This window comes from Ilyonectria robusta (genome assembly GCF_021365365.1).
Source record: "Ilyonectria robusta strain PMI_751 chromosome Unknown BGZ61scaffold_21, whole genome shotgun sequence".
NCBI lineage: Eukaryota > Fungi > Ascomycota > Sordariomycetes > Hypocreales > Nectriaceae > Ilyonectria > Ilyonectria robusta.
Genome location: NW_025764455.1, coordinates 575684 through 602139, shown reverse-complemented (window position 1 = coordinate 602139; position 26456 = coordinate 575684). Strand labels below are relative to the sequence as shown.

Below are 26456 nucleotides of genomic sequence, written 5' to 3'. Positions count from 1 at the left end.
CAGGGCATCCTGTTCAAGCCTGTTCCAGACTTGTGGGGAGGCATAAGGTTCCCTGGGCAGTTCGGAGGCGCTCTGCGCGACTCAGTGGTCCTCAAGACTGAGGTCCGGAATGGCATCGGCGTCGATGGCAGCGGCTCGACGCGCACTTGGCAGTGGACACACAGTCTGTACGAGGGCTTTCCAGACCAAGAGAGGCGACCATGGGTCACTTGTAGAGCGTCCTTGGTGTTGCCGTCGGCATGGAGGTGACGATGATGGCCGGTTTCAGTATAAAGAGAACCTGGACCTCACTTGGCTGAATCTTGTTCCCCAGAGCAACCCCATCCCTCACTTACAGCGACTCCCTACCCTAACCGCTCAACCCAAGCATCGCCTTATACAGGCAACAATTTACCCCAGTCTTTCTTTATACCTTCCCTCTCTCACTTCAACTCAACATGCATTCTCTGCTCTTCCTCCTCGCCGCCCTGCCCGCTGTGCTAGCGCGGCCGTCCCTCTCGAAGCATGCCAACAGCGATATTGTCAAGGGCAAGTATATCGTCATCATGAACCCCGATATCGATGCTCCCAACCTGAATGACCACCTCGGTTGGGTTGACGACATCCACGCGCGCAGTCTGAGCCGCCGTGGTGCTGGTGCCAACGAGAAGGGCGTCGACAAGGTGTGGTCCGATACCTGGAAGGGATATTCCGGCGAGTTCGATCCCGAAACCATCAAGGAGATCAAAAACAGCGACGAGGTAAGTCTAGCGTTCCCCAATCCGGCTCTCCACATCCCAGTCCACGTGGGAAGCATTCCAGCCCGGGATTCTAATCAAGCCTGATAGGTCCTTACCATCGAGCCCGTCCGGACCATCACGATCTACGCCCCCAAGATCACCCAGTCCGCATCCACCTGGGGCCTTGGATCGATCTCGCACCGCAAGCCCGGCTACCGTGAGTACGTCTACGAGAGCAGTGCCGGCCAGGGCACCTGGGCCTACGTCGTTGACACGGGCGTCTACACTGCCCACGCCGAATTTGAGGGCCGGGCCTTCCCGGGCTACAACGCGGTGCCTAACACCAAGATGGCCGACACAAATGGCCACGGAACGCACTGCGCCGGCATCATCGCGAGCAAGACTTATGGCGTTGCCAAGAAGGCCAAGATTATGGCTGTAAAGGTTCTCGACGGATCCAGCGTAAGTCGACGATTGCGCCCTGATTGCTACTGTTAAGGTTACTCACACCTCGGTCTAGTCTACCACCGATATCGTTCTCGACGGCTTTATGTGGGCCGTCTCCAACATCACCAACACCCCCGGGCGCGCTGCCAACGCCGTCATCTCCCTGTCGCTCGGCGGCGGCAAGTCCGCTGCCTTCAACGCCGCCATTGATGCCGCCTATAAGAGGGGCGTTCTCGTGGTGGCTGCTGCGGGCAACAGCAACGTCGACGCCGCTCTCTCCTCGCCGGGCTCTGCGCCCGGCGCTCTTACCGTCGGCGCCAGCGACAAGGACGACAACCGCGCCAGCTTCTCCAACTACGGCAGTGTGGTCGACCTCTTTGCGCCAGGTCTCGCCATCACCAGCCTCGGCATCACTAGCAAGACGGCCACCGCCACCATGAGCGGCACTAGCATGTCCTGTCCCCACGTCGCTGGTCTGGCTCTGTACCTCAAAGCCAAGGAGTCGATTGTCTCTCCCGGAGCCACCACCACCCGAATCAAGAACCTGGCGACCAAGAATGTGATTATCGGTCCCGGAATCGGCAGCCCCAATCGCCTGGCGTACAACGGCGCTGCCTAGAGGTGTGGAGAGGAGAGGAGAGGAGTGAGCGAACAAAACACGAGAATTGCATGTACTGACTTGGTAAGCGACATACATTGGGAAGCCTTTTTTTCTTCCTTTCATTAATATCCTGGGTTCGGGATTTGGGATTTGGAGTCAATTATACTCGTTCTTCTTTTGCATTTGCTGGCGAACGCAAGAGCCTTGCACCCGCACTCAGACTAGATTATACAAAAGGTGATGATACACGAAGCAATATACCTTTCTTAGAAGTTATTCACAGTCTCGCTCGTGCATTTGGGGCGGACCACAGAATAGTACATCTGAGAAACAAAGATGTAGCGTTCACAAAACAGATAAAACCATGTGGGAATAATCTTTGATAGATGAGGCTGTGATTGCGCATGCCCGTTGGTCTCAGCGTCGTGGATCCCTGCAAGGAACCCGACCTGAATACAGAGGCTAACGCCTCACCCAGAAGCGGACAGGCACGCAAACGGCGGACGAACCAAAGACGGCTCTCCAACGCATGGTTTTCCTTTTGCGAAGCGAATGGATCATCTCAGGTGCGACTAAATCACGATGGCACTAGCATCAGAGATGGAAAACTTGGTTTTGTGTGAGACATGGGCCAGCCACGCGAAGATCTGGGCTGGGCTGGGACAAATCCACTCGACGACGGAAGCGATGGGCACGGGAAGAAAACGTGGCAGGTCAGGGATGGTGGGAAGGGTCCGTGATGAGGGTGTTGTGTGTGAGCCAGGGGGTTGGTTTTGTATTGCCGGGACTGAGATGAGATGAATGGATGCTTGATGGGGCCAAGATGATGGATGCTGGGGTTCTTGTTTGAGAGAGACTGGTGGTATACCGTGCGTCCTCGTGGAGGGGAATGAGGCTGTTGATATCAAGGATGGATGGGCTGTAGAGTTCATAGTGGAGGTTTGGAGGTTGCGGAGGGAGAGTTGGGCAGCTCCCCTTGATGCAGCTGGCGTGTTTCCAATTCCCAGCTAAATATGCGATTGCCGGTTTATCTGTTGCACACTCACTGATTACCTGTCCGTTTGGGTCTTGGTGGGTTGTTGGCAAGCAGGTTGAGTCGCAGTTATAGTCGTCATCGTTGCCGCGTCATCGTCCGGTGTAAACTGAGAGCACGGTTATAATCCCTTTGGTTCACATGGTCTACTCCAGGGTCATTCATCTGGTTTACTCCCGGGTAATCATCCTGACAGATACCATGATCCTAATCATAATCATCGAGTCACTTTGGTGGCTGAGACGCCCGTCGCCTTTCCCGCACGAGGCAGCGACGGACTAGGAACAATCTGAGACTAGCACATATGCTATCTACATTCCTCCTCTCTATCGCGTTTGCATCCGTTCCGTCGAACACAACACACCGAGATGGGTTGTTGATGGTGACCAGACCTCTGTAGCTCTGCAGTCTCTACGTACGACTGACTCACTGTGTCGCCATCTCTTCTATTCGTAGAACTCCCTACCCAGTCCCGCTCTCCTATTTTTTTCTTCTCCATTCAAGCCCCAGCCCCATGTTCGTCTCCCCCACACACCCTCGGAAATATCCACCCTCGCTTTCGCACCCGCGCACGCTCTCACACGTACGTGGGGACACCGACACCACCCCGGCTCCCGGATCAGGCACACAATCGATCACACTCGATGCCGAGTAGTTGCGTCAACAGAGGCAAGCGACAGGTTTCGGCTGGACGGAGGAGCGATAGCTTTCGGTTTTTGCCAGCTGAGACGGTGAGGGCTATAGTGGGATCACTACTGTAAGCGCAAGCCCGGTCTCGTCTCTATCGAATCTGCCGACCGCCTCCATCGCCCGCAGCCGCTGTATGCGCCCGCGCCGTGTCCATCCCATCTGCCACAATCCGCCGGTGCCAATTTCGGCGCGGCCCCGTGTGTGTCGCGAGTGTGTGCGAGAGTTCAAGCGTTGTGTGCGCCCGTGTGTGCCCCGTAGGTCAGGTACTGCAGCCCTTTTTTCTTGATTTCTGCCTCTCTGCGCCGCTCTCGCACTTGGATCGAACTTGGCGCGCGGCCCATTGCATTGCGCTGTTGTTGTTGTTGTTGTTGTTGTTGCTGTTGCTCGCTGAGAGGATACAGCCTGAGCGCCTGAGAGCCTGTTGCTTGTCGCTGTAGCCGCTCGCTTCCGCCCTCCCGCCACAGCCCACTTCACTTGCTGCCCACCACAGCACAGCGCCTACTGCTCACTGCCCACACTGCCCACACTGCCCACTCACTCCTCCTCCCGCCCTCTCGCTGCGAAGCGAATGGCTGACATCACTGCTCTAACTTACTGCCCTACCTACCACTTCCCATCTGAGCCTTGACTGGTTACTCACACTCACACTTTCTTCCCTCCTCCGCGACCCGCGATCCGCGACCTGCGCGAGTCTCTCTCTCTTTGTCTCCCCGCGAAGCTCTCCCCAGCGACGCATCTTGCCCAAGGCATTCCGGAATGCCATAGACGGGCCTCTGTTATTCTCGCGCATCGCACCTCCCCTCGCACCTCCCCTCTTCAGCGCTGCGGCCCGCCCCTGACTCAACCCTCACTGCCCGCCCGCCTGGCCGTTTGCAGGCCGCCTAATCATCCCGCACACCCCCGACCGTATCCCATATTGTACTGTCCTGTTCTGATTACATGATCCGTTCATCATCTCAGCACCACCCCACGATCTATCAACCCTCCCCCCGCCTCTCTTCCCGGCGCTGCGAGTCCGCCGCCGTGGCATAGTCCCGTCACCATGTTTTGGAGGTTTGGCGGCTACGCCAACATCTCCACCATCGACACTATCCTCGACAAACCCGACTTTACCCTCGAGGAGCTGCTCGACGAGAGCGACCTGATCCAGGAGCTCAAGCAGCACAACACAAAGCTCATCGAGTACCTCCGCGAGGACAAGGTCCTTGAGAGCCTGCTCGACTATGTCGTCGCTCCCAAGCTAGACTCGCCAAAACCCGAAGCCGACGCCGCCGCCGCCGACACCCCCGCAGACCCAGATGCTGCTGCCGACGACGACGACTCCAAGGCCAAGGCCCGCATTCTGCCATTTTCCCGCCCGCGCGCCTCCTCTCGTGCCACCGACCCGGGCATTGATGATGAGGAGGAGCAGGAGAAGAAGCGCAACCGCTATGCCTTTGTCGCCTGCGAGGTCCTCGGTTCCGATACCTGGTCCATCTACGAGGCCCTTGCCGAAAACCGCCAGCTGATCCGGAACTTCTGGAAATTCCTCTCGCGCCCGGCCCCGCTCGACCCTCTGCAGGCGAGCTACTTCACAAAGGTCAACGAGTCTCTGTTTGAAAAGAAGACTGAGGATATGATGGAGCTCTTGATGAGCCTCGCCGATGCTGTCCCCGACCTACTGAGGCATGTCGAATGTCCCATGATCATGGACCTCCTTCTCAAGATCATTGCCCTTGATCGCAGCGAAGGCGGCCAGGGCGTTGTTGAGGTATGTCTTTCCCCATACATTTCTGCGTCGCATCCATCTAACCCGCCGTGTCTGTAGTGGCTCTATTCCAAGGAAATCATTCCAACTCTTCTTTCCTGCCTCAGCCCCGAGAACAACTGGGTTGTTCAGACGGCTGCTGGTGACTTCATCAAGGCCATCATTACCATTTCCGCCAACGCCTCTCAAAATGAGCAACAGTGCATTGGTCCGAACGAGCTTACCCGCCAACTGGTTTCCAAACCCTGCGTCGAGAAGCTTATCCAATACATGCTGGGTGGTGGCAACCCCCTCACCGTCGGCGTCGGCATCATCATCGAGGTAATCCGAAAGAACAACTCTGACTACGATCCCGACATGGGCACCGAAGCCAGCGCTGTCCCATCCAGCCGTGACCCAATCTATCTGGGAACCCTTCTGCGCTTGTTTGCTCAAAACGTGCCCAAGTTCATGAGCTTGATTATGGAAGCTCCCTCTCACAAGAACAAGATTGACTCGACATTTGGCGAGAAACTAGAGCCCCTGGGTTTTGACCGTTTCAAGACCTGCGAGCTGATGGCAGAGCTGTTGCACTGCAGCAACATGGGCCTTTTGAACGAGCCGGGCTCGGAGGAACTGATTTCAACGCGGGACGCCCAACGATGTCGTTTGCGGGATGAGGGAAAACTTGGCCCAGCCAAGGAGGAGGATTCTGCAGCCGAAGACTTGACCATGCGACGACCTCAAGCCGCCCCCGAGGAGACCCGCCGCTTGGAGGTCACAAATGCCGACGATGACGGATTCGAAGAGGTTGAGCCGAGCAAGGAAATGAGCGAGGACACTTCCCACGAGTTCGTCAAGGCCGAGGTCGACATCAACCCCGCTTCTCTTGTCGATGAGTTTGTCGACGAGCCACTCAGTCCTCCTCAAACTGCTGCTCGCCCTGACAAAATCAATGTGCCGTTCGAGGAGCCCGATCTCGTCGTTGCCCCTCTTTCGCCCACAAAGCCCAAGCCAGCCGAGCCCGCATCTTCTGAGAAGCCCACTGAGTCGGAGCCCGCTGAGAAGAAGCCTGAGGATGCTTCGGAGTCTAAGGCGCAAGATGGCGCCGTTTCCGAGAAGGCCCCGACTGATGATGGATCAGATTCTTCCGTCCTCCTGACCCCGGCACCCTCTGAGCCGGACGTCAAGATCGACGCCGCAAACGCTCCGGTTGCCGAGGTCGACTCGGCCTTGAAACCCGAGCCTCTGGTGCCTCACCCTGAGGACACCCCAGCACCTCTGTTCTCCGCCCCCCCGCCCCCTGAGTCTGGTGCCGATAGACCCCCTCAAGTAGCTGAGAAGTTGGCAGGTGGCGCGAGAGCAGATGTTCTCGCAGGTGGTGATGATCTGACCACTGAGACAAAGGCAGCTCCATCAGGCGAGACTGCTTCTCAGTCCGCCGAGGATCAGCCTACAGACCAGACAACTGGCGCGGAGCCAGTTGTTGGAGACTTCTTGAAGATGCAGTTTGTCGAATATCGCGTTGTGCCAACAATTTTGGTAAGTCTCCCCCAACTACACTGTACTACTCTAACCCCAGCAGTCTTTCTTTTTTGGATACCCATGGAACAACTTCCTACACAATGTGGTCTACGACATTGTTCAGCAGGTCTTCAACGGCCCAATGGACCGTGGCTACAACCCTAACCTGGCTGTTTCCCTGTTCGAGGCCGCAGATATTACAAGTGCCATCATCAACGGGCAGCAAGCCAGTGACGAGTCTCAGGCCAAGACCAAGACTCGCATGGGATACATGGGCCACCTCACCCTCATTGCGGAGGAAGTGGTCAAGTTTACTGAGCGACACCCGCCGGAGTTGCTTTCTGAGACGGTCCTTGACAGCGTTATGAGCCAGGAATGGATCAACTACGTCGAAGGCGCTCTGGCCGAGACTCGTGAGAGAGATAATGCCATTCTCGGTGGTGTTCGACCAGACGTGGCTCTTGGAAATCGAGCCATGGGAGGTAACGGACTGGGAGGTGTCGGCCTGTCAGGCCTGGGTGGAAATTCCGGCAACGGCTCAAGTGCCCTGGCAGATGCCGGCCTCAACGGCGGAATTGAGCTGAGCGAGGAGTCCGGCAACGGCATCGGTCCCTTCACCATCAGCGCCGGGACTTTGATGTCTGGCTTCGGCAGCAGCAGCGACGAGGAGGATGAAGATGGCGATGGCGATGAGGAAGACGTTAACTCTGAGGTGAGTGGTGATTCCAATGACGATCTTGGTGACGATGTGGGCGCGGGTTCCTTTGGGCACACTGGCATGGTGGATTCTCCAGAGGATGTGGTGATGGGCTCTCCAGAGCCGATCCGGGCAGACTCTCCAGACCCTGGAACTGATATGGATATTACTATGGACTCGCCGATGGATTTTGGCGGGGAGGGAGCACCGTTGATGATGATGGAGCCATTCGGGGAATCTCAAGCTCGGACAGAGCAGATCGAGCACGTTATGAGATCGATGGATGAACCTTAGAATGGGGCACGTCGATACGAGGTCAACGACTACGCGTCTTCCAGTGCCCTCGGTGCAGTGGAGAATGAACGGAGCGACGACGACTTGAACCTCGAAGACCTCTTGAGGTTCCTGTCTGAGGAAATACCCTGAGCAGAAATAGCAGGCGTTGTGGGTTGACATACGGGACGGATGGGATAAAAAGATCGTCATGATAGCTCTTGCGAAGGAGACACGAGGAACATGTATAGATGTATGATGGGCAGAGGAAGACAAGAGTTAGGGCTGAATGGCAAGGAAAGAAATGGAACGGGGGTCATGCCGAGATGCCAGAGTTCACGCAGGATGTCCATGCCGGTGCCGGGCTCGTCTTTCTTTGTGTCGTCGCTTCACGGCTCTCCGATACTGACTTCTCTTGTCTTAGTTCCGAGCCTACACTGACCCTCTCAACAACGCGGGCGGGTTGATGGACCCGCCTTCGGTTCCACCACCCCCTCCTCCCCCGCCGCCGCTGAACGCGCCGCCACCGCTGAACATTCCTCCTTCACGGGCCAGACTCCAGCTGGCGGCTCGGCTGGCGATGCACCAGAAAAACAGCCAGGCCACGCAGTCGAGCTCTGGGGCTCTGCATCATGTCGATGACGACGACGATGACAACCCTTCGGATCCTTTTGCAGACACGGAGGAAGACATGGACGACGATGACGACGACCAGGACGAGCGTGGTTCTTGGTGGCGAGGCGTGGTGAGAACCAGGGAGAAGACAGATGGTAATGAGTCTGATGATGAGCGTGACGACGACGACGATGATGAGTTTGGAGATTTTGCCATGGCAGAAGATGAGCGGACGACTGGGGGCGATGATCACAGCCTTGTTTTGAGGCCGTTGGCTGTCAACCCAGCAAAGGAGGGGAACACTCGAGGTCTAAGCGGTCTGTGGCCGTTTGGGCTATCCAAGGTCGAGAAGGAGAAGGAGGCAGAGAAGCTGGAGTCTAACGAGGCCGGATCTGCAGGGGTTGGGGACGATGCGGGCGATAACGACGACAAGAAGGCGGTTGAGGTCAAGGAGGCAAAGAGGCGAACGAGCATCGAGGACCCGGATGATGACGAGGTTGTCATTTGAATTCAATATGATACCAAACTGTTCTAGGGGCTTAGATGGGGCATAGATTTACTGGAACGGCGGCTGGGGGCATGCAGGGTCTGGAGGAATCCGAGGGTATAATGATGGAGTATCTTGAGCAATGAACAGGCGATGCCAGGCGATTAGTGTACGATATATATCATTTATTGTTTTGATTAGGTCCATGTGTTGTACGTAGTATGTTGCGGGATAGGGAGACTGTGTATCCAGTGTTGTAGGATCGAAGACAATAGGAGTATGTGAGTTTGTATGTGGATTCGTAAATGGGAGATGACGTTAGTCTTTGGACGAGCGTCAATGAGCCTGCCGAGCGCTGATTGCATGCCGAGCTCGCCGACGAACATTTTAACGAGCACGTTGACGAATACGCCAATGAACAAACGGTAAATGTGCCGAGGCAAGACAGCAGTTGGCCGGTTGAGCCATGCTCGCCAACAAGTGCAGACGCTCATGGGGCCAACTCCCACGACAAAGAAAGAATCTGGCCACGTTGATAACTCCATGCTCTTCGCGGCCAATACTCCGGAGGATGAATAACACATACACGGATGCCCGCGTATGCGCTGCAAAGCAGGAGTTAATCGAGTGTTATCAGAAGCGGGACAGCGGGTACATCCCTGCTGTAGGATCGGATGGGCCGTCATGGCAGGGGAGGATAGCATTTCGCTTGTGCCGCTTTCGGGCATGGTTGGGCAAGGATGCGATGGCTGGTCGCCCAGAAGGTCACTTCAAGTTGGCTTGTCAGCGGCTAGATACCAATACGAAACGGTGAAACGCCGTGGGGGCTGCCGGGGGCGACTGGGCGTTGGTCGGGCGTGGGATGCTGCATTTCGATGTTTCGGTGACGGGAATGGCCTCACACAGGGCCGTCTCTTTGGTTTAATAGTAGCGTTCTCGGCTTCCCCATATATGCGATCCTTGCAGGAAATGGACGAATCCTTTGCGGCGAGGAACGTCTGGAGGATGTTGGGGGTTATTTGCAAAGGGAACGATGGCACAATAGATGATGCAGGAAGAAGATTATCAGGATGGTGAGGGTTGCAGCTCTCCACTAAACATGACAAGTTGTGGCGAGATATGGAGAGATGTGGACGGTTGAGGAGATGAGCAGACTGGGTTACAAGGCGGATGGCTTTAATCTTGACGATGACGAGGAAGAGGATGGATGTGAGTCTCTGTCGTATAGGGCAGGAGGAAGGGATTGAAGGATTGAGGGGGAAAAGAGGTTGGTTGGACTGTAGATGGATAGTGGATAGTGATTAGTGAATGGTAGACGGATCGCACATATTACATGACGAACCTAGTTCAACTCCATGTTGCGGTTAGTAGTCGGCGAAGGATTCAGGCACCCGCTTAAAGAGAATCCCTTGGGAGGTTAGAGGAGTGGGATTCCTTTCCGAGGTTAGTAGTGATGGGAGTGATAGGAGCGATAATGGTACGCTATGGGAGGAGCCAGAGTCTGGAGGAGCCAGAGCCTGGAGGAACCAGAGCCTGGAGGAACCAGAGTAGGAGCCAATAGAAGCTGATCGGCGAGAGGCGTGGATTGTCAGGGACTTGTAATGCACGTGGTGTGAACTAGGAGTTGCGAGGAGGAAAACTAAGGGAGGTAGGTAGGTAGGTAGGTAGGTAGTGCAACTCGGCGGCTAGACGAGAGAAGGATTTAGACTTGCAGGGATGAAGCGAAAGGCGTTCATTTCGGATGCCGAGAGCGAGTGAGCACCATCAGCATCAGCATCAGCATGAACAAATTAGATGCAGCCAAAGTGCCAAAGTAAGTACGGCACTTGGAAAAGCCACACATTTTTGGGACTTGGGTGTTGTTATCCCTGCTGAGTCGAGATGTCGCTGTGGCGGAGTGCATGATGAGTCGTGCGCAGCAGCCAGTCCCGTGCGCCGGCAGACCCCCTCTCCGGCCGGGTGTGGCTCCTCCGATCGACGGCGGAGGCTGTGCGACGACGGTGCTACATACAGTACGATAGTAATAGACAGGGCAAAAGACAAGGGCAAAGGGTCTTTGTTTCTTTCTTCTTTTTTTAAAATGATTTTCCCTGTTGGCGTTCATCCGGCCGGGGACCATCCTGGACGGGCTACTACTTATTCCCCCAGGATGCGGATCCTTTGCAAGCAATCATGATGCCAAAGACTCGAGAGTTAAGTGGGTTAGTGGGTTGATGGGCTGTCGCATTGGGGAAAGGGCCAAACGAACCGGGCTCCATCAGAGAGAGGAAGATGAATGTGCCGAGGGTGACGGGACCAGAGAAAACAGGTTGGTCCTTGTTGACTTGCTCCTATGCGCCGTGTATTATTGTCCGGAGGGGGGGGGGGGCGGTGGCTGTTTTCGGGCTTTATTCAGCTCCAGCACCAGCTCAGCTTGGCGGCGGCTTGTTTCTATTCTCGTCAGCAGCTAGCCAATCGACGCCGGCATGACAAAGATGGGGTGGCCGGGCGGGCTGCCGTATAGTTGGATCCAAAGAAAGTATATCGGGTGTTGATTCACTGCATCTTCAGCAGTGTCTCACTCCGCCGCGGCCAGTTGGTCCAGGCCAAGTCGGTTGGTGGCCATTTGACTCCTCAGTCGGTATAGCTCCAGCGCCGCATCTGATCATGAGGCTGCCGGATAGGTTACACGGTAATAAACCAGGCGATCAAGAAGGAGCAGCAGCATGGCCAGAGAGCGCCGCTGCGTGGGTCGAGTGGGCGTGCGTCATGGCGGTGCAACCCTTGTTTCTGGTGTGTCGGATGCCGAACGACACAACAACAGGCCGCCGGGCTGGATACTCCGCAGATGGCCGATATACTTTGCACATACAGAGCCATTGTGTAATTGGATTGTGGATCCCCGTTGTGGATGGGACAAATCGCCCGTTCTCGACGCAGGCAAACGCTCGTCTGGGAGGCAACATTTGGAATGCGGACTGTGGATTGCGGAGTGTGGAGTGTGTATTGTGAAACTGCGGAATGCGGGACGGCTCTCGAATCCCACTGCAGGGTTGGTTGCACATACTAACTTCCTCCTCCCACATCGTTACCTTGCCTTGCCTTGCCATCGTCAACCGCGCGCCGCAAGCCCGCCATATGCATGATGCGATGCAGCACCGCCATTGGCCCGATGCCCCCGTGCTCCTCTGGCTGGGGTTGTGATGCCGGGATCCAAGGATATCCCAACGTTTCCATGGGATGCACGCTGCACGCTGCACACACGACACACGCTGCGTACATCTCCTCCACCATCATCTCTTCGCACGCTCCGCCCTCTTCCCTACTTAGACCACCGGACCTCCCCCGACACGCCCGGAAACGGCGGACGGCGGCTCAAGACTGACGGCCCTGAGCTGAGCTTACCTTACTTGCATCTCCTCCATCCAGGAACCAGAATCCAGGAACAGCTATCTAGCCCCCGGTGCCCAGTGCTGCTCGTGGCTGGCTGCTTATTCTAGAATCCCTCTTCATCCTCCCTCTCCGTCTCTTTTCCATCTGCTCTGAGACTACCCGCCTCTCATCCTCGCCGGGCTGCTTCCGTCTTGCCTTCTCTTCGCCCGTCTTCACTCCGCCATGTGGCTAAGCTAAGACAGCCGGGTCCGTCTTCACAGTGTTTCTCCCGACCTTTTATCATACCCATCTTGCTTCCCAATTCTCCTTCCCCGACCTACACGGCTCGTCAGCGCTTGTCGCCATGGCCGAGCAACGACCGAGCCTGCCCCGGCTCGACACGGGCGTCTTACACGACGAGCCGGACTCGGAGCGCCTCATCATGGCCGTCGCCCAGACGCTCAACATCCCCCGCAAAGACATTTTGCTCTTCGACTCGTTTGCAGACCTCGGCGGCGACCAAGAGGCCGCCGAGACGGTGCGCCTGGCCTGTCGGAGGAAGGGCATCGAGGCCAAAGCTGACGACATCATGGGCTGCCACACCCTCGCCGAGCTGCAGACTCGCATTACACCGTTCCCGCCACGTCTTATGAGCCCCGTGGAGGCTAGTAATCCTGCCTCCGAGGACGACAACGAATCAGGACCGTCTAGCTTGAGCGCCAGCGCAGACGACCTCTTCTCACCAGTCCACCGATACTCGGTATCCAGCTACGGCTCGCACACGACCTCGTCGAGCAGCGACGACTCTTGCGTCGCCACCAGACCGACCGGCCAAGACATCGAGAGCCTGCTGAAATCCAGCCCGCGGGTCAGCAATGTATGTCTAGTGACGCCGCGTGCCGGGCCCTTCGACGGCCAGCTCGTGGCCCTGGTCAAGATGTGCGACTCGGAGGCCCTCCCCGCCACTCCTCCGTCCAACGACATCTTACTGCCGCCTCGCTCCGAACACGCCGCGCAGAAACGCGAGATCCGCTTGTTGCGCATGGCCGTGCAGGAATGGGGCGCCGACTCGCGGCGGCCGCAGATCTGGATCCCGCTGCGGCGCATGGCCGAGCGCGATGGCGGTCGCCCGGACACCAGGAGGCTGCAGACGTGGGTGCAGAACATCAACGAGGCCGTCTATGAGGACATTATGACGTTGCAGATCCCGGAGCCGCGGCGCCCCTCGCTCAACCCGTCCTCGCGCGAGCAGCACCGCCGGTCGTGGGCCGAGTCCCGCATGGAGGTTTGGCGGGAGGACGACGAGGTCGACTGTGACGAGATGGAGTGCTTCCCGCTGGCGCCCATGCAGCAGCTTTATTTCCAGACGTCGATGCAGCATATGCGCGAGTCAAGTTGCATCGTTGAGCCTGAATACCGCCACAGCCAGAGTATCATGTTGAGAGTCAAGGGGGGAGCCGACAGTTCTGATATCGAGGCCGCCGTTGAGGCCATGGTTGCTCGCCATGCCATGCTTCGAGCTCGATTCAGGCCCGCTCATGACGAGTGGGTGCAAGTCATCATCCCGCAAGCCTCAAACTCGTATCGCTTCGGCCATCACTCCGACGTCGACGACGAGGAGATGTCGGCGCTCGTCGAGGCCGCCCAAGCCGCCATCAACCCCACAGACGGCCCCGTCTTTGCGGTCGAGCATGTCCAGAACGACAACGAGCAGATGCTCTACCTCGTGGCGCACCACCTGGTGGTGGACTTGATCTCGTGGCGCATCATGGTGCATGATCTCGACGAGCTGCTCCAAGAAGGGACGCTCCTCTCCGAGGGTTCTATTCCGTTTCCCCACTGGGTCGATTACCAGAGCTATGAGATGAGCCAGCGACTGTTCGAGCCCACCCTCCCGTTTGAGGTGCTGCCAGCCGACCTCGGCTACTGGGATGTAAGTCGCGATGCCAACTGCTACGGTAACACTCAACAATCCACCTTTACCCTCTCCACCGAACTCTCCTCGATCCTGCAGAAAGCGTGCAGCGACGTGCTGAGGACGGACGCCGCCGACGTATTCCTGGCCTCTCTGCTTCTCTCATTCCGCCAGACATTCACAGACCGTAGCCCTCCTACCCTCTGGAAGTCGGAGCATGGCCGCGAGGTGGTTCACGCCGACTTCAACATCATGGAGACGGTTGGCTGGTTCACATCAATGTGCCCCGTCGGCGTCGGCCTGGAAGCCGCAACAGACTTGCTCCAGGTCATCAAGCTGATGAAGGACACCCGCCGGGCGATCCCCCGCGACGGCATCCCCTTCTTCACGTCCGAGTTCTCCACCGCCGAAGGCGCCTCGGGCATCCCCGTCGAGGTGGTTCTTAACTGGGTCGACACGCTACAGGGCATCCAGCGCGAGCACGGCATCCTGCAGCCCATGACCATTCCCGGCCAGGCGGCGCGCACGCTGAGGTCCGACATTGGCGCCAACGTTGGCCGCCTGGCGCTGTTCGAGGTGACGGTCATGATGGACGACTCGGGCGCCAACGTCGAGTTCACGTACCACAAACATGCCGACCACCAGGACAAAATTCAGCTGTGGCTGCAGAGCTTCGAGCACCTGGTGCTAGAGGCAATCGGCCGGCTGCGCTATCACGAGCCCGAACTGACCTTGTCCGATGTGCCCCTTCTCAGGACATCCTACAAAGCACTCACCAGGCTGGGCACCGACCGTCTTGTTGGATCCGGCCTCCCGAGCTCCAAGGACATTGAGACCATCTACCCCGTCACACCCGCGCAGCAGGAGATCCTCATGTCGCAGAGCCAGAGCGCCGAGAGCTTCCACGTCCACGGCGTGTACGAGCTGCGAGCGCCCGACGGCACCGCAGTCGACGCCACTCGCCTGTGCAAGGCCTGGCAGAGCATCGTGGCCAACAAGCCGGCCCTGCGTAGCATCTTCATCGACAGCGTCTCTCGAGAGGGCCTGTTCGACCAGGTCGTGCTCAAGAAGGCGTCGCCGAGCATGCTGTTTCTCGAGTCGTCCAGGCCTGAGGAGGCGCTGTCCCGGGTGCCAGCCCTCAAGATGCCCCTGATGGAGCCGCGCCATCGTCTTTCGGTGTGCCATACAACCGCCAAGACGTTGGTGAGGGTGGATGTCAGCCAAGCAATCTGCGATGTAAGTGATATCCATTAACACGGAATCAAGGTGCTAACAGAAGTAGTTGACGAGCGTCCACAACCTCATGGAAGAGCTGTGCAGCGTCTACTCTGGCCATACGCCCTCGCACAACGAGGCCCTCCACCACACATATCTCTACCACGTCTCATCCCTGGATACAGCTTACAGCCTCGAGGTTTGGAAAACAGACCTAGCCTCCGCCAAGCCGTGTCTCTTCCCCCGCCTAACCCCTGAAGCTGAAGACGTCGCCAAGCCGCAGCCCTTCGACCTTGAGGTGAGTCGCGCGCAGCTCATGGCATTCTGCCGCGGCCGCGAGGTCGAGCCCGCTTCGGTTCTGCAGCTTGCGTGGGCTCTCGTCCTGCGTGCCTTTGTCGGCATGGACCACGTTTCCTTTGGCTACCAGTATGCCGGCCGCGACGAAGAGCTCCTCCGAGGCATCGGCGAGGCCGTCGGTAGCTTTGCCAGCATCCTGCCTTGCTCCGTCGACGTCTCTCCCGACCAGACCATCAAGGAGTGCTTAGCGGCCGTGGACGAGGCCTTTGCCAACTCCCGCAAGCACCAGAACCTCACCATGGCCGAGATCCAGCACGCCCTCCACCTCCGCGAGAACCTCTTCAACACCTGCTTCTTCTTCGAGGACGCAGACCTCTTCGCAGGGTACGCGCGTGACGGCGCTGATATGAACCAGATCAAACTCTCGCTGGTCACTTCTGCCCGTCGCACCGACTGCCAACTCTCCCTGACGGCCATGTTCACCAACGACCGACTGCACGCCAACCTCAGCTCGCGCTTCCTCTCCAGCAACCAGGTCCACAGCGTCATGAACAGCTTCGAGAGCGCGGTCAAGGCCATCATCGCGCACCCAACCCGCCTGATCGGTGAGACGGACCTCTTCACCGACCGCGACTACGCCCAGCTCGTCCTGCACGACTGGGAGGCCGGCCAGCGGTCTCCGAAGGTCGACGCCTGTCTGCACGACGTGATTCTGCGCCACGGCCAGATTCGCCCGCATGCGCCGGCCGTCTGTGCCTGGGACGGCGAGCTGTCTTATATCCAGCTGGCCACGCTGGTGACCAGGCTGAGGACGTATCTGGTCAACCTCGGAGTCTGCCCTGGAATGACGGTCCCCGTCGTGCTCGAGAAGAACCGCTGGGCTCCGGTGATGCTTCTCGCCGTGATGCAAGCCGGCGCCAGCTTTGTTGCGCTCGACTATCAAGACCAAGTCACGGTGCAGTCCACCATCCGATATCTCAACCCTCACATCGTGCTCGCCAGCGAGACGGCTTGGAAGGAGCTCGGCGCTGTAGTGCTGAACCTAGTCATCGTCAACGACGCCTTCTTCGCCATGCTGCCGCCACACTTGTCGACGCTCGCCCGCGAGGCCACGCCCGACCACGCCGCTTGCGTCTTCGTCACCCCCAAGCGCACCAGCAGCGGCAGCTCGCGCAGCATCTTCTTCACGCACTCGGCGCTGTGCTCGACCTTTGTCGCCCAGGGCCCCGCACTCAGGATGGATGCCGCGAGCCGCGTGCTGCAGCTGTCGGCCTTCAACGTCGACATCTCGCTCGTGGAGATACTCGGCACCATGGTCCACGGCGGCTGTGTGTGCGTCCCGTCGCCCAGGGACCGCGTGCACGACCTGGCCGGCGCCATCGCGAGGATGGGCGTCACCTGGACGTACATGACGACTGTGCTGGCTCGCCGTATCAACCCTGCGTCCGTCCCGAGCCTCAAGACGCTCTGCTTCCGCACGCGCAAGCTTGACCAGGACACGTACGGCCCGTGGCTGGAGAACCGAACCGTACTGCTCGCCTACGGCGCTCCCGACGTCTGCCCCCTCGGCATCTCCGTCACCGAGGTCGCCAAAGACAAGGACCTGAGCATCATCCCGCCGCCCCTGATGGGCCGCTTCTGGATCCTCAACCCCGAGGATCCCCGGAAGCTGATGCCCGTGGGCGCCATCGGCGAGCTGGCCATCGACAGCCCGAGCGTCACTCCTCACCGGTTCGCCCCTGACATGCCGCTCGTGGCCCCAAGCCGGCGAAACAGCACGGCCAGTCCCTCGGAGAAGCCCAGGGCGCGGTACCTGAAGACGGGCCATCGAGTCCGGTATCTGGACGACGGCAAGGTCCAGTTCATCTCCAGCGTCCGCGACGACGTCGTAGTTGATGGCTCAAGCGTCGACGTTGCCAATGTTGAGCAGAGAATCCGCCGCTGTCTCGGCCCCGGCGTCGACGTCGTTGTCGACAAGATCGCCACCAAGGACTCCCTGCGGATCCTGGCCGCCTTCCTTGAGCTCGGCGACTCGCTCTTCGACGGCAAGGAGGGCCTCGAGGAAGTCAGCCAGCGGGTCAAGGAGCGCACCTTTATCGCCAAGAAGCTCTTCGAGGCATCCCTCGACAACCCAGACGCCAGCGCACCCAGACTGCCGGAGCACTGCGTACCGGCCGTCTTCATTCCGCTCAAGGCGTTCCCCATGTCGACGTCGCTCAAGATCAACCGCCGCAAGCTGCTCCGCATGGCCGCGGGCCTGACGTACGCGGAGCTCGTCGACATGTCGAGCGTGCCCAACCCGCAGGAGATCCAGCGCGTCGTCCTCGCCCAGAAGCCGCTGCCCCTGACACGTCCCGAGGACGTCATGCGCTCCGTCTGGGCGCGCGTGCTCGGCGTCCCGGTCGTGGATATTAGGGGGTCGAGCAGCTTCATCTCGGCGGGAGGAAACAGGTTCTTGGCTTCGGAGCTCGTGGTTGCATGCCGAAGGGTCGGCCTCAGAGTCTCCCTAGCCGACATCTTCAAGGAGGTCACCCTCACGGAGATCTGCCGCTCGGCGACCACTTCGTACCAGCCTCCCAAAAAGGAGCGCGTCAAGGCGCCGCGCAACTTGGCTTTGATGAAGGGTTTCGACTCCAAGTTCGTCAAGAACGTCATCGCCCCCAAGCTCCAGTGCAGAGCGCAAGACGTCCTCGACGTCACCGAGGCCTCGTCGGAGCAAATCCGGAATCTCGAGTTAGCTATGTACAAGACCCGCGCCGACATCGTCAGCATCGTCTTGAACTTCAACGGCCGCCTTTCCGCCGACAAGCTCGAAGCTGCGTGCGAGGCGCTCACAAAACTACACCCTGCTCTCCGAACAGCTTTCGTCTTCCACGGGCAGCAGGTATACCAAGTCCTGTGCAGTTCGTTCCAGCCCGCGTTCGAGACATTTCAATGCCCGACCTCACGGCTGGAGAGCGTCGCGGACAAGGTAGTCACGCAGAACCAGAGCATCGAGTTCCAGCCTCACGTTCCGACTACGGACTTTACCTATCTCGACGCTGGAGAGCAGGGTACTCTGATCGTCCGACTTAGCAAGGCCCAGATTGACGACGCCTCGGTGTCTCTTCTCGTACAGGATCTTACCGCTCTATATGAAGACAACAACGACGTTCAGACCGCGTCCAGTTTCTACGCGTACATGCGGGCAGCCAAGTCTGCGAGCGAAGCAGGCGGCATTGAGTACTGGACCAAGCAGTTGGAGGGAGCCAAGATGACCGAAGTCGTCTCGCACTCCAAGCCATGCGGCCCAACATCCCAAGTCAAGTCTGTCCAGGAAACAATCAAGATCAACACCCTCGGCGACCAAGGCATGACACCATACGACATCGTCAAGGCGGCGTGGGCCACGGTGCTCGCCACCGTCTCCGGTGTAAACGACGTGCTCTTCGGCGAGACGATTCAGGGGCACAACATCAAGCTGCCAGCCAACGTCGACCTCTCCAGCATGGTCGGCTGCCTGACCAACACCATCCCGGTGCGCTTCCGTTTCCCTGCGCGACACAGCACGCCGCTGGACCTCATGAAGTCCCTCCAGCGCCAGCGCCGCTCCAACTGCCGCTACGAGTCGTTTGGCGTCCGCGAGGTTGCGCAGAGATGCACTCGCTGGCCATCCTGGACGCGTTTCAGCACCGTGGTGCATCACCAGACCACGGCTCCCGTCGACGGATCTGCCACGCTCAACATTGGGAGCACAACCTTCACTTACAAGACGGTCGAGCCCGAAGCGCGCGACCTACCAGATCTTCTCGTGTGCTCGACGATGCAGAGCTCCGAGCTGGTCAATATCCAGATCCAGTTTGCCGAGAACCGAGTCAGCGCTGCCTTCGTCGAAGAGTGTATGCGACTCCTTGTCGCGGCGTTGAATACACTGACATCCCGCGACACCTTCGCCCAGCCGATGCTGCAATCCGCAGCCGAGATTGAGCGTTCAGAGAAGCGCATCCCCTTCCCGGAACAGAAAGCTGCTGGACACGTTCCGATCGACCATCTCCTGCTTCCTGAGCAGCGAAGCAGCCTTGAGCATGCCATCGCCACAGCCTGGAACGAGGTGTTGAAGTCGACAGACCAGGAGGAGCCTCGGCAGACTCCATTCTACAGCCGCGCAGACTCTCTCCTGCCTGCCCACACTCTCGCCTCGCGCCTCAACCAGAAGCTCCCCCAGCTCAACATCGGAGGCATCGACGGCGTCGTCTTCGCCGCAGAGGACGTCATCGAGAACCCCACGCAGCAGGCCCAGCTCGCGTTCGTCGCCCAGGCTCTACGCGAAGGCGGCGCGCTCTCGCTGCCGCTGCGCAGCAAGACAACGAGCTTCCTGCCGGACAAGCCCGCGCCCAAGCCCGCCTCCAGCGCGGACAAGGCGTTGACGTGGCGCAACAGCATGCGGCTCCTCCGCGGGCGCGACAGCATGCGTGGGCTGAGCATCAAGGCCCCGAGCTGGAAGAAGCACAAGGAGAGCAGGGATCACGGGGAGATGTCGCCTACCAGTGTCGACACCCCGCTGACTCCCATTACTCCTCGCGATCCGATTACCAGCGTCCCGGAGCTCATGGACATTGAGTCGCTCTCGGGACTATTTGCAGGACGGAATAGTGGTGGCTCTGATGGAATTGCGGAGGCCATCATGGAGGAAAATGGAGAGAATCAAACAAAAGGTTCTGTTTATGAGGATGAAGTGAGTCCCTTGTCGACCACTGGTGGTGGATATCCGCACATGTCCATGTGGGGAAGATTGAACGATGCCACCCAAGATGTGTCTCCAGTTGGACGTCACAATTTTTTCAAGTAGTAGTGTCAGGTTTCATTTGTCTTTTTACTTGTTTATTCTACAAGGTTAACCGGTTTGGTGTTGTGGGCGTCGGATAATGATACCAATGTCTTTTATGTCATCTCTTCGTATCTAGAGTTTAGCCATCAAGCTTATAAGAGCATACCATCACTTTCAAATACCACTCGAGATTGAACAAACATTTTATTGTATATCATGCGAACGACGAGTCTATTTCATCGATATATCCGTGGGGTATATAAGTTATCCATATTCCGAAACCCTCAAAATGCAAAACACGCTCAGTCATTAACATTGCAGAATCATCTCTTTTCCGTACTCGGGCGTTCGCCGCCATTATTCAAACTCTCCAATCCGAGGGCCAAAGTACTCTCCCTCGCCGAGGCTCTTCAGCGTGCAGGCATTATCTTCGCAGCCGCGGTAGGCCACCTCGTTGCCCCACCATTCGAACTCGTCCCCGTTGTACTGTAATGAAAAGAAGATGATGATGCCAGCAATCGCAATGCCACATGACCAAGCTGCTGAGAGCACGAAATTGTACTGAGAAAGGTTAGCATAGGCCACACCAGGGTGTATGTAGAGCCACATACCTTAGACCATAAGCCAAGGAAGCGTGACTTGAGGTATATCCAAGAGAAGTAGGCAATGGGCACAGAGGGCCAAACATATGACATGTTATAAGGCGCCCAGACGATGCCTCCGTACATAATGGCAACAGGGTGAATCTGTCGGGTCCACGTCCACTTGGGGAACTTCTTGTTGAGGCCCCAAACCAAAAATACAACGGCAACACCAAGAGGGAAGCCAACCAAGATCTCGCTGTACTGCCCGTTGTGGCCCCAGATCTTCTTGGGGCCAACGGTTCCCCAAAGAACCGAAGCGGTGAAGAAGGTATTAACACCAGGACACGTCATCTTGAATCGCGCGTCTTCGGTACACACATCATCAATGCGGGTCATCTGGAAGTTCAAAACTCCGACGCAGATGAAGGTGCTAATGAAGGTGGCAACGATCTGGGCTGAAAAGGTGTGTCGAGGAGGAATCTTGACGTAGTGGGCGAGTTTGAGATCGTTGGAGAACATGACGGCGTGAGCGCAAGTCACATATCCGAAAGACTTGAAGTAGTTCATGGCCAAGGCATTACCCTCCACCCACGAACCTCCGATAAACTCGGCAAGGACGTTGAGAGTGACTTCGATTCCAGTCATGGCCTTGATGATGCCGACGGGGATGACAAAGACAATGCAGAGACCAAGACCATAGAAGATGACTCCAGGCGAGGTATGCGTCTCCCAGCCAGCGATGCCCGAGATTCCAAGCACGATGGCGAGGACCAGGCAGATTGTGTACCACCACTCCGGGACCTCTCGATATGACTTCATCAGACGGTTGTGAATGTCCAGGTCATGCAAATCCTCATTGCCGGTGGGCTTCTTCTTCCGCATGCTGTTAATAATGCCCTTGAATCCGGTAACAATCTCGCGGCGATGATACAGCACTGCGTAGGTAAGGGTCGAGCTGTAGATGGCAAAGAAGAACATGTAGATGACAACGTTGCCAGCGCCCAGGAACGGCGGTGAGTATGCGGCATACTTGTCCTGGTCGAACAGGCCACGGTCGTTGACGGCGCGGGAAACGTTGTAGAGGTGGCCAAAGTGGTCGTAGACACGGTTGGTGTTGATGGGGAGGTAGCCAGTGTCGTACAGGTTTCCATACCAGAATCCGAGAACAACCCAGAAGGAAATGAAAACGCCAATAAACCGGTTAAAGGTGCTGAAGAAGGGGACCATGAGGGGGTCCGCCGAGTCCCAAAGCAAAATGTTCCAGTCAAAGGTGGGGAACGGGTTAACGCCGAGACCATTGTTAGAGCCAGTGATGGTATTCAGATCGCGGTTGTTGGGGGCGATCCAGGTGATCCAGTTAAAGTTGGAAAGCGAGGTCCAGATGAAGTTGGGGAACCAGAACCAGATGAACATGGCTCCAAACATGACGTAGAAGAATTTGAGGCGAGAGATGCGCCACACCTTGCCAAAGGGGCCTTCGACGGGCGTATTGACGTCGTTGTGGAAGGCCGAGTTGAGGGCGATGGTGACGAGAGAGGCGGGCCATACACAGTACGAGGGGTAGACCAGGAAGCGGCGACAGATGCCAGCCATGCCGTAGCCGATGAAGTTTGTGCTGAGGGCAATGAGGATCTGGTAGGCGAAGTGGGAGGCGTAGGGCTGGTCGAAGTACTGGGGAAGGTATTGGACCCAGATGATGTAGTTTGTGTAGGGGGTGTTGTACGCGACGTTGGCCATGATGGTGATGAGCATATGCTCCTTCTTGGAGAAGGGACCGGGGTTGAGAGAATGGCGCACGCCCAGGAGCGTGAAGCCTACATCGGGTAGCCAGCGCTCGCAGCCTCTGCCGATGGGGTATGCCAGTAACTGAGCAACATTGGCCATGATGCGGATGGCGGGTTGACGAATGTCGAAGAGTTGATTGGTAAAGGCGAGCAGAATGGAAAAGGCAAGACCGATAGCCCAGCTGCGAATGGTGGAGCTGGGGATGCTAGTGTCGTCCTTGTTGTCCACGACGGCGCGGACCTCGGCGTAGGGGCTGTTGTTTGTGATGAGGGCAGCCTCGAGCTTCATCTCTTGGATTATGTTTTCGTATTTCTCGGGGTTGGTGAAGAGGTCTTCGTGTTCGAGGAAGGCCTGGATCTTTTGGATAACGGACAGGGGGAAGTTGGGGTCCTTTTCGTGGATGCGGTAGACGCGTGCCATGATATCGCGGACATCTTCGAGGGTGTACTTGGAGGCGAGCTCGCGGGCCTCGAGAAGGTCATCTTCGGTGACGTGGAGATCTTGCTCGGTAATGTGATAGTCGCCAAGATCGTCTTCATCGTAGGAAAAGGACTACACAACGGTCAATCGTCAATGGAATGGGGACGAGAGCCAGGGGTTGAAGGAGGAAAGCCGCGATGATAAGGACCAGAGACGAGGGAGGTTTTGGGAAAGACTTACCTCGTTGTAATCAGAGGCTACGTCGTTGGTAACCTGAGAGTGAGTAGTCCGGACGGACTGAGAGCGGCGAATGGGCCCTGGGACGTCCCCGCCCATGGGGACCGTCTTCTCGTTTTCCGCCATGGCCACGGGGCCGGAAGGATGGCGATGGCTTCACTCGTCCAGTTTCACTCGTAAGGTGTCGCGCCGTGACGGGGCTGTCGCAGATGCGGAGAGAATGGCGCGCAGGGTGGTGGCGATGGGATGCGAGGGACGGCGACGGTAGCGACGTGGACGGAGATCGGATTGAGCAAGCGCGCTCTGGCTTCGGGGGATGGATGCGGGATCCAATCGAGGGATTTGCGATGGCTCGGAGGGTCGACTCGAGCAGACGAGAAGGCGGAGAGGATGGTCGAGCGGCAGGGAGAGGAGAGGGAGTGGGAGAGGGAAAGGAAGAGATCGAGAGCAAGGGTGCGTGGGCGGCGATGGTGTTTTAGGACGGTTCGGAAGCGAGGCAGCGCAGGACTGGGGAGCGGCAGCGGCAGAGCGGACGGAAGCGGTAGAGAGCGGTAGCAAGCGGTAGGGAGCGGTACGGTTGTGGTTGCCGTGTCTCGTCTCGCGCAATTACGACGTGGGCGATGTGTGGTCGATACGTGGATCGATGCGTGGAGCGATGCGTGGATCGACAGAAGCGGACTGGACGTGAGTGGGATCTGGGACCTGGGATCGGGATTCGGCAGTGGAGGTGGACGTTGTCAGTTGGACTGCTCGTGTCATCCAGGCTGGGGGGGCAAGACGCCGTAGTGTCGTATGTGTGTGTGTGTTTCCCGCAGAGTCGGGGTTGGCGGACGGCAGAGCGGCAGAGCGGCAGAGTGAGTGGCAGCGGGCAAAAGTGGGAGTTGAGTTGTATTCGAGAAACCAGGTGGCCGAGTGGGAGCAGAGTAGTAGAGCAGAATAGAGTAGAGTTGAGTAGGTAGAGTTGAGTGGCTGTGGCTGTGGCCATGGGAAGGAAAGGGAAGGAATGATGCTAGCTTGCAGCCGCCGGCCAGAACAGAATAGCGCAGAGCGGAGCGGATGCAGCGCAGTCCACGGGTGTGATTAGTGCTGTAAGGTCGCTGCACCAGCCCGACAAATGTGCAGAAGGTCCTACGTAGTTGCGTCGTAGTACCGCCGAACTCAACAGCGTAGGTGGCGGCGGCGGCCCAGAGGAGATTTTTCGGTGGGGAGAGGGGGGGGGGAACGCTGGGGGTCCTTGGAAGACGGAGAGACAGCGCTGAGCAGCCCTTGTTTGGTACGCCCCAGTTACGAGTTACTTCTCCGTACGCCCCCAGCCCAAAAAGGCCCCCAGCCAGTTCCCCCAGCTCGGAACGGGAGAGCCGTAGTGCGTCGCACATAGCGTCGTCGCCCGCACTTCTGGGCCTTTTTTGCGGCGAGAGGTGCGCAGCACAGAACCACAGAAACCACGGAAACCACACAAGCACGGCAAAGACGGCTTCTCCCAAGGCTTGGTGGCTTTTTTTCTCCGGCTTCGTCTTTGGCCCAGTGCAGTGCGCCTGTGCCTTTGGCCCTGAGGGTTTCTGCCTTGATGGGTAGGTACCCAAGTAGTTCGCAGCCGGCACGGGTAGAGGACTCTCCAATTCAATGCAAAACCATCTTCATCTACACAAACTCCGTGGAATGCTGCTGCTGCTGGTCCAAGCGATCGGGTCTCGGCAGGACTCAGACACTCGAGGTCCGCGAATAGAGGCGCCGCAATCCGTCACTCCGTCATCAGCCCCCTTGTTGCCGGCCCTGCCCAGACAATCGAGAAACAGCGCCCAGTCCTGCACCGTGGGGCGGTTGGGCCGGCGTTGCCGTGGGCCAGATGCGCGGATTGATTCGATGCTAACCCGACCGGGTTCGCGGTTGAGGGCGAAACGAAAAGCATTCTGGAAGAGGAGTTCTGGATGGCAAGAGTGCGCACGTAATGGAGCTATCATGGTCGAATCCTCCTCTCGGTGCCCAGGACCCTCACCTCGTCGTATAACATTGCGTGTTCGTCTGTCCAAACATGCGTCTCGCCGCTCCCTCTCCCGCCTCTCCTGTCCCTCGGAACAGACGGCACAGCCATGGCCCAGCGACGGCGTGATCGTCTCGGCGCCGCTGCCAGAGATCCAATCTTGTCTTGGTCCCCCAAGTCGTGTCAAAGCAGCGCGTCTAGCCAAAAACAGCCGAAGCGCTGTCGCCGCTCTGCCGGAGTCGCGGGCTTTTCAAGGTCCGGGTCACGTGGTCGTGATGCTGACCGCTGACTCGTGCTTTAAGTTGCTCCTACGCACTCTTCGTCTATCAATCCTAACACACGGCTTAAAGCAGCGTCACATCGATCCATCGTCCCATCTTCCCCCCCTGTTCCAGCGTCCCCCAATTGTCCCTGTGCAGGCCACACAAGCAATGCGTTTGCCTCAGGGCGCCTTCTTTTCTGCTTCCTGATTGTCTTGGCTGCCGAGGAGCCGCATCTCAGCGCCTGGGCTTCCTTCAGGCCCTTGTCAGCCCTTGTCAGCAGCCAACAAAATGCCGTCATTTTTGGAATCTCCGTCTTTTTTGACGTTCCGACCGCTGGCTGCTGCACCGCTGTGACCTGTCCATCCACCACTGTCCACCGCTGTCCTCCGACTCCAACCATCGACGCCCAGAGCACGTATAGATGGATATTCTTCAAGTCAAGTCCCTGATGCTTCGTCCCCCCAAACTCCCATTCCGCCAGTAGTGTGCGGCTTTTAAGACACGTGGCTGATTCGGCCGGACCTGGCCCTTGCATCCGATCAAGTCACGAATCCCATTTCACCAAATCTGTCTGATCCCGTCCAATGTGCAATGCAGCATCCAGCAGGCCGCGTCCCGTAAAGCCCGAACATGAACATGTGCTTTCGTAATCGCAAAAAGTTACTTCCTCTTTAGGCTATCATTCGCCAGTTTCAAGAGTCTAGTTAGCCAAGACGGCTATTCGGAAGGAAATAGCGCTTCCATTTGGAATTCCACGCTTCGTGTTACGGATTTATTTTCGGCTGGACG

General features: G+C 57.8%; 7 protein-coding genes across 7 annotated transcripts; 4 read left to right on the top strand and 3 right to left on the bottom strand.

Moving 5' to 3' along the window:
• Window positions 1-437: 437 nt before the first annotated feature.
• BGZ61DRAFT_536693 (peptidase S8/S53 domain-containing protein) lies at window positions 438-1785 on the top strand (the record flags this gene model as incomplete). Its single annotated transcript, XM_046254441.1, has 3 exons — window positions 438-740; window positions 828-1181; window positions 1240-1785. The coding sequence occupies 3 exons, from the start codon at window positions 438-440 to the stop codon at window positions 1783-1785; spliced, it is 1203 nt and encodes a 400-aa protein (XP_046099695.1).
• A 2747-nt stretch (window positions 1786-4532) lies between these two features.
• BGZ61DRAFT_555487 (SIT4 phosphatase-associated protein-domain-containing protein) lies at window positions 4533-8049 on the top strand (the record flags this gene model as incomplete). Its single annotated transcript, XM_046255622.1, has 3 exons — window positions 4533-5240; window positions 5298-6758; window positions 6802-8049. The coding sequence occupies 3 exons, from the start codon at window positions 4533-4535 to the stop codon at window positions 7729-7731; spliced, it is 3099 nt and encodes a 1032-aa protein (XP_046099694.1). The 3' UTR covers window positions 7732-8049.
• Window positions 8050-8176: 127 nt separating this feature from the next.
• On the top strand, window positions 8177-8833 carry BGZ61DRAFT_482373 (uncharacterized protein; the record flags this gene model as incomplete). The annotated part of the gene is made up of 1 exon (XM_046249392.1): window positions 8177-8833. The coding sequence occupies one exon, from the start codon at window positions 8177-8179 to the stop codon at window positions 8831-8833; it is 657 nt and encodes a 218-aa protein (XP_046099693.1).
• A 3694-nt stretch (window positions 8834-12527) lies between these two features.
• Window positions 12528-20418, top strand: BGZ61DRAFT_361750 (uncharacterized protein; the record flags this gene model as incomplete). The annotated part of the gene is made up of 2 exons (XM_046241292.1): window positions 12528-15314; window positions 15361-20418. 2 exons carry the CDS (start codon window positions 12528-12530, stop codon window positions 20416-20418), a joined length of 7845 nt encoding a protein of 2614 aa, XP_046099692.1.
• A 154-nt stretch (window positions 20419-20572) lies between these two features.
• BGZ61DRAFT_103668 (OPT oligopeptide transporter protein-domain-containing protein) lies at window positions 20573-23644 on the bottom strand. The gene is made up of 3 exons (XM_046236858.1): window positions 23427-23644; window positions 21009-23318; window positions 20573-20958 (listed from the first exon to the last, which is right to left on the bottom strand). Exons 1-3 carry the CDS (start codon window positions 23547-23549, stop codon window positions 20755-20757), a joined length of 2637 nt encoding a protein of 878 aa, XP_046099691.1. The 5' UTR covers window positions 23550-23644; the 3' UTR covers window positions 20573-20754.
• A 434-nt stretch (window positions 23645-24078) lies between these two features.
• On the bottom strand, window positions 24079-24922 carry BGZ61DRAFT_103678 (uncharacterized protein). Its single transcript, XM_046236859.1, has one exon. It carries the CDS (start codon window positions 24797-24799, stop codon window positions 24179-24181), a length of 621 nt encoding a protein of 206 aa, XP_046099690.1. The 5' UTR covers window positions 24800-24922; the 3' UTR covers window positions 24079-24178.
• A 627-nt stretch (window positions 24923-25549) lies between these two features.
• On the bottom strand, window positions 25550-26450 carry BGZ61DRAFT_103650 (uncharacterized protein). The gene has a single exon (XM_046236857.1). The coding sequence runs from the start codon at window positions 26200-26202 to the stop codon at window positions 25702-25704; it is 501 nt and encodes a 166-aa protein (XP_046099689.1). The 5' UTR covers window positions 26203-26450; the 3' UTR covers window positions 25550-25701.
• Window positions 26451-26456: the final 6 nt, after the last annotated feature.

What these genes read in the sequence shown, in the direction of transcription:
- BGZ61DRAFT_103668 (XM_046236858.1), bottom strand. Translation starts at nt 23,549, where the DNA reads ATGGCGGAAAACGAGAAGACGGTCCCCATGGGCGGGGACGTCCCAGGG. An exon ending in TAGCCTCTGATTACAACGAG is followed by an intron (nt 23,319 to 23,426) that starts GTAAGTCTTTCC and finishes ACCGTTGTGTAG; the next exon opens with TCCTTTTCCTACGATGAAGA. An exon ending in TCCTTGGCTTATGGTCTAAG is followed by an intron (nt 20,959 to 21,008) that starts GTATGTGGCTCT and finishes AACCTTTCTCAG; the next exon opens with TACAATTTCGTGCTCTCAGC.
- BGZ61DRAFT_103678 (XM_046236859.1), bottom strand. Translation starts at nt 24,799, where the DNA reads ATGTGCGACGCACTACGGCTCTCCCGTTCCGAGCTGGGGGAACTGGCT.
- BGZ61DRAFT_103650 (XM_046236857.1), bottom strand. Translation starts at nt 26,202, where the DNA reads ATGCAAGGGCCAGGTCCGGCCGAATCAGCCACGTGTCTTAAAAGCCGC.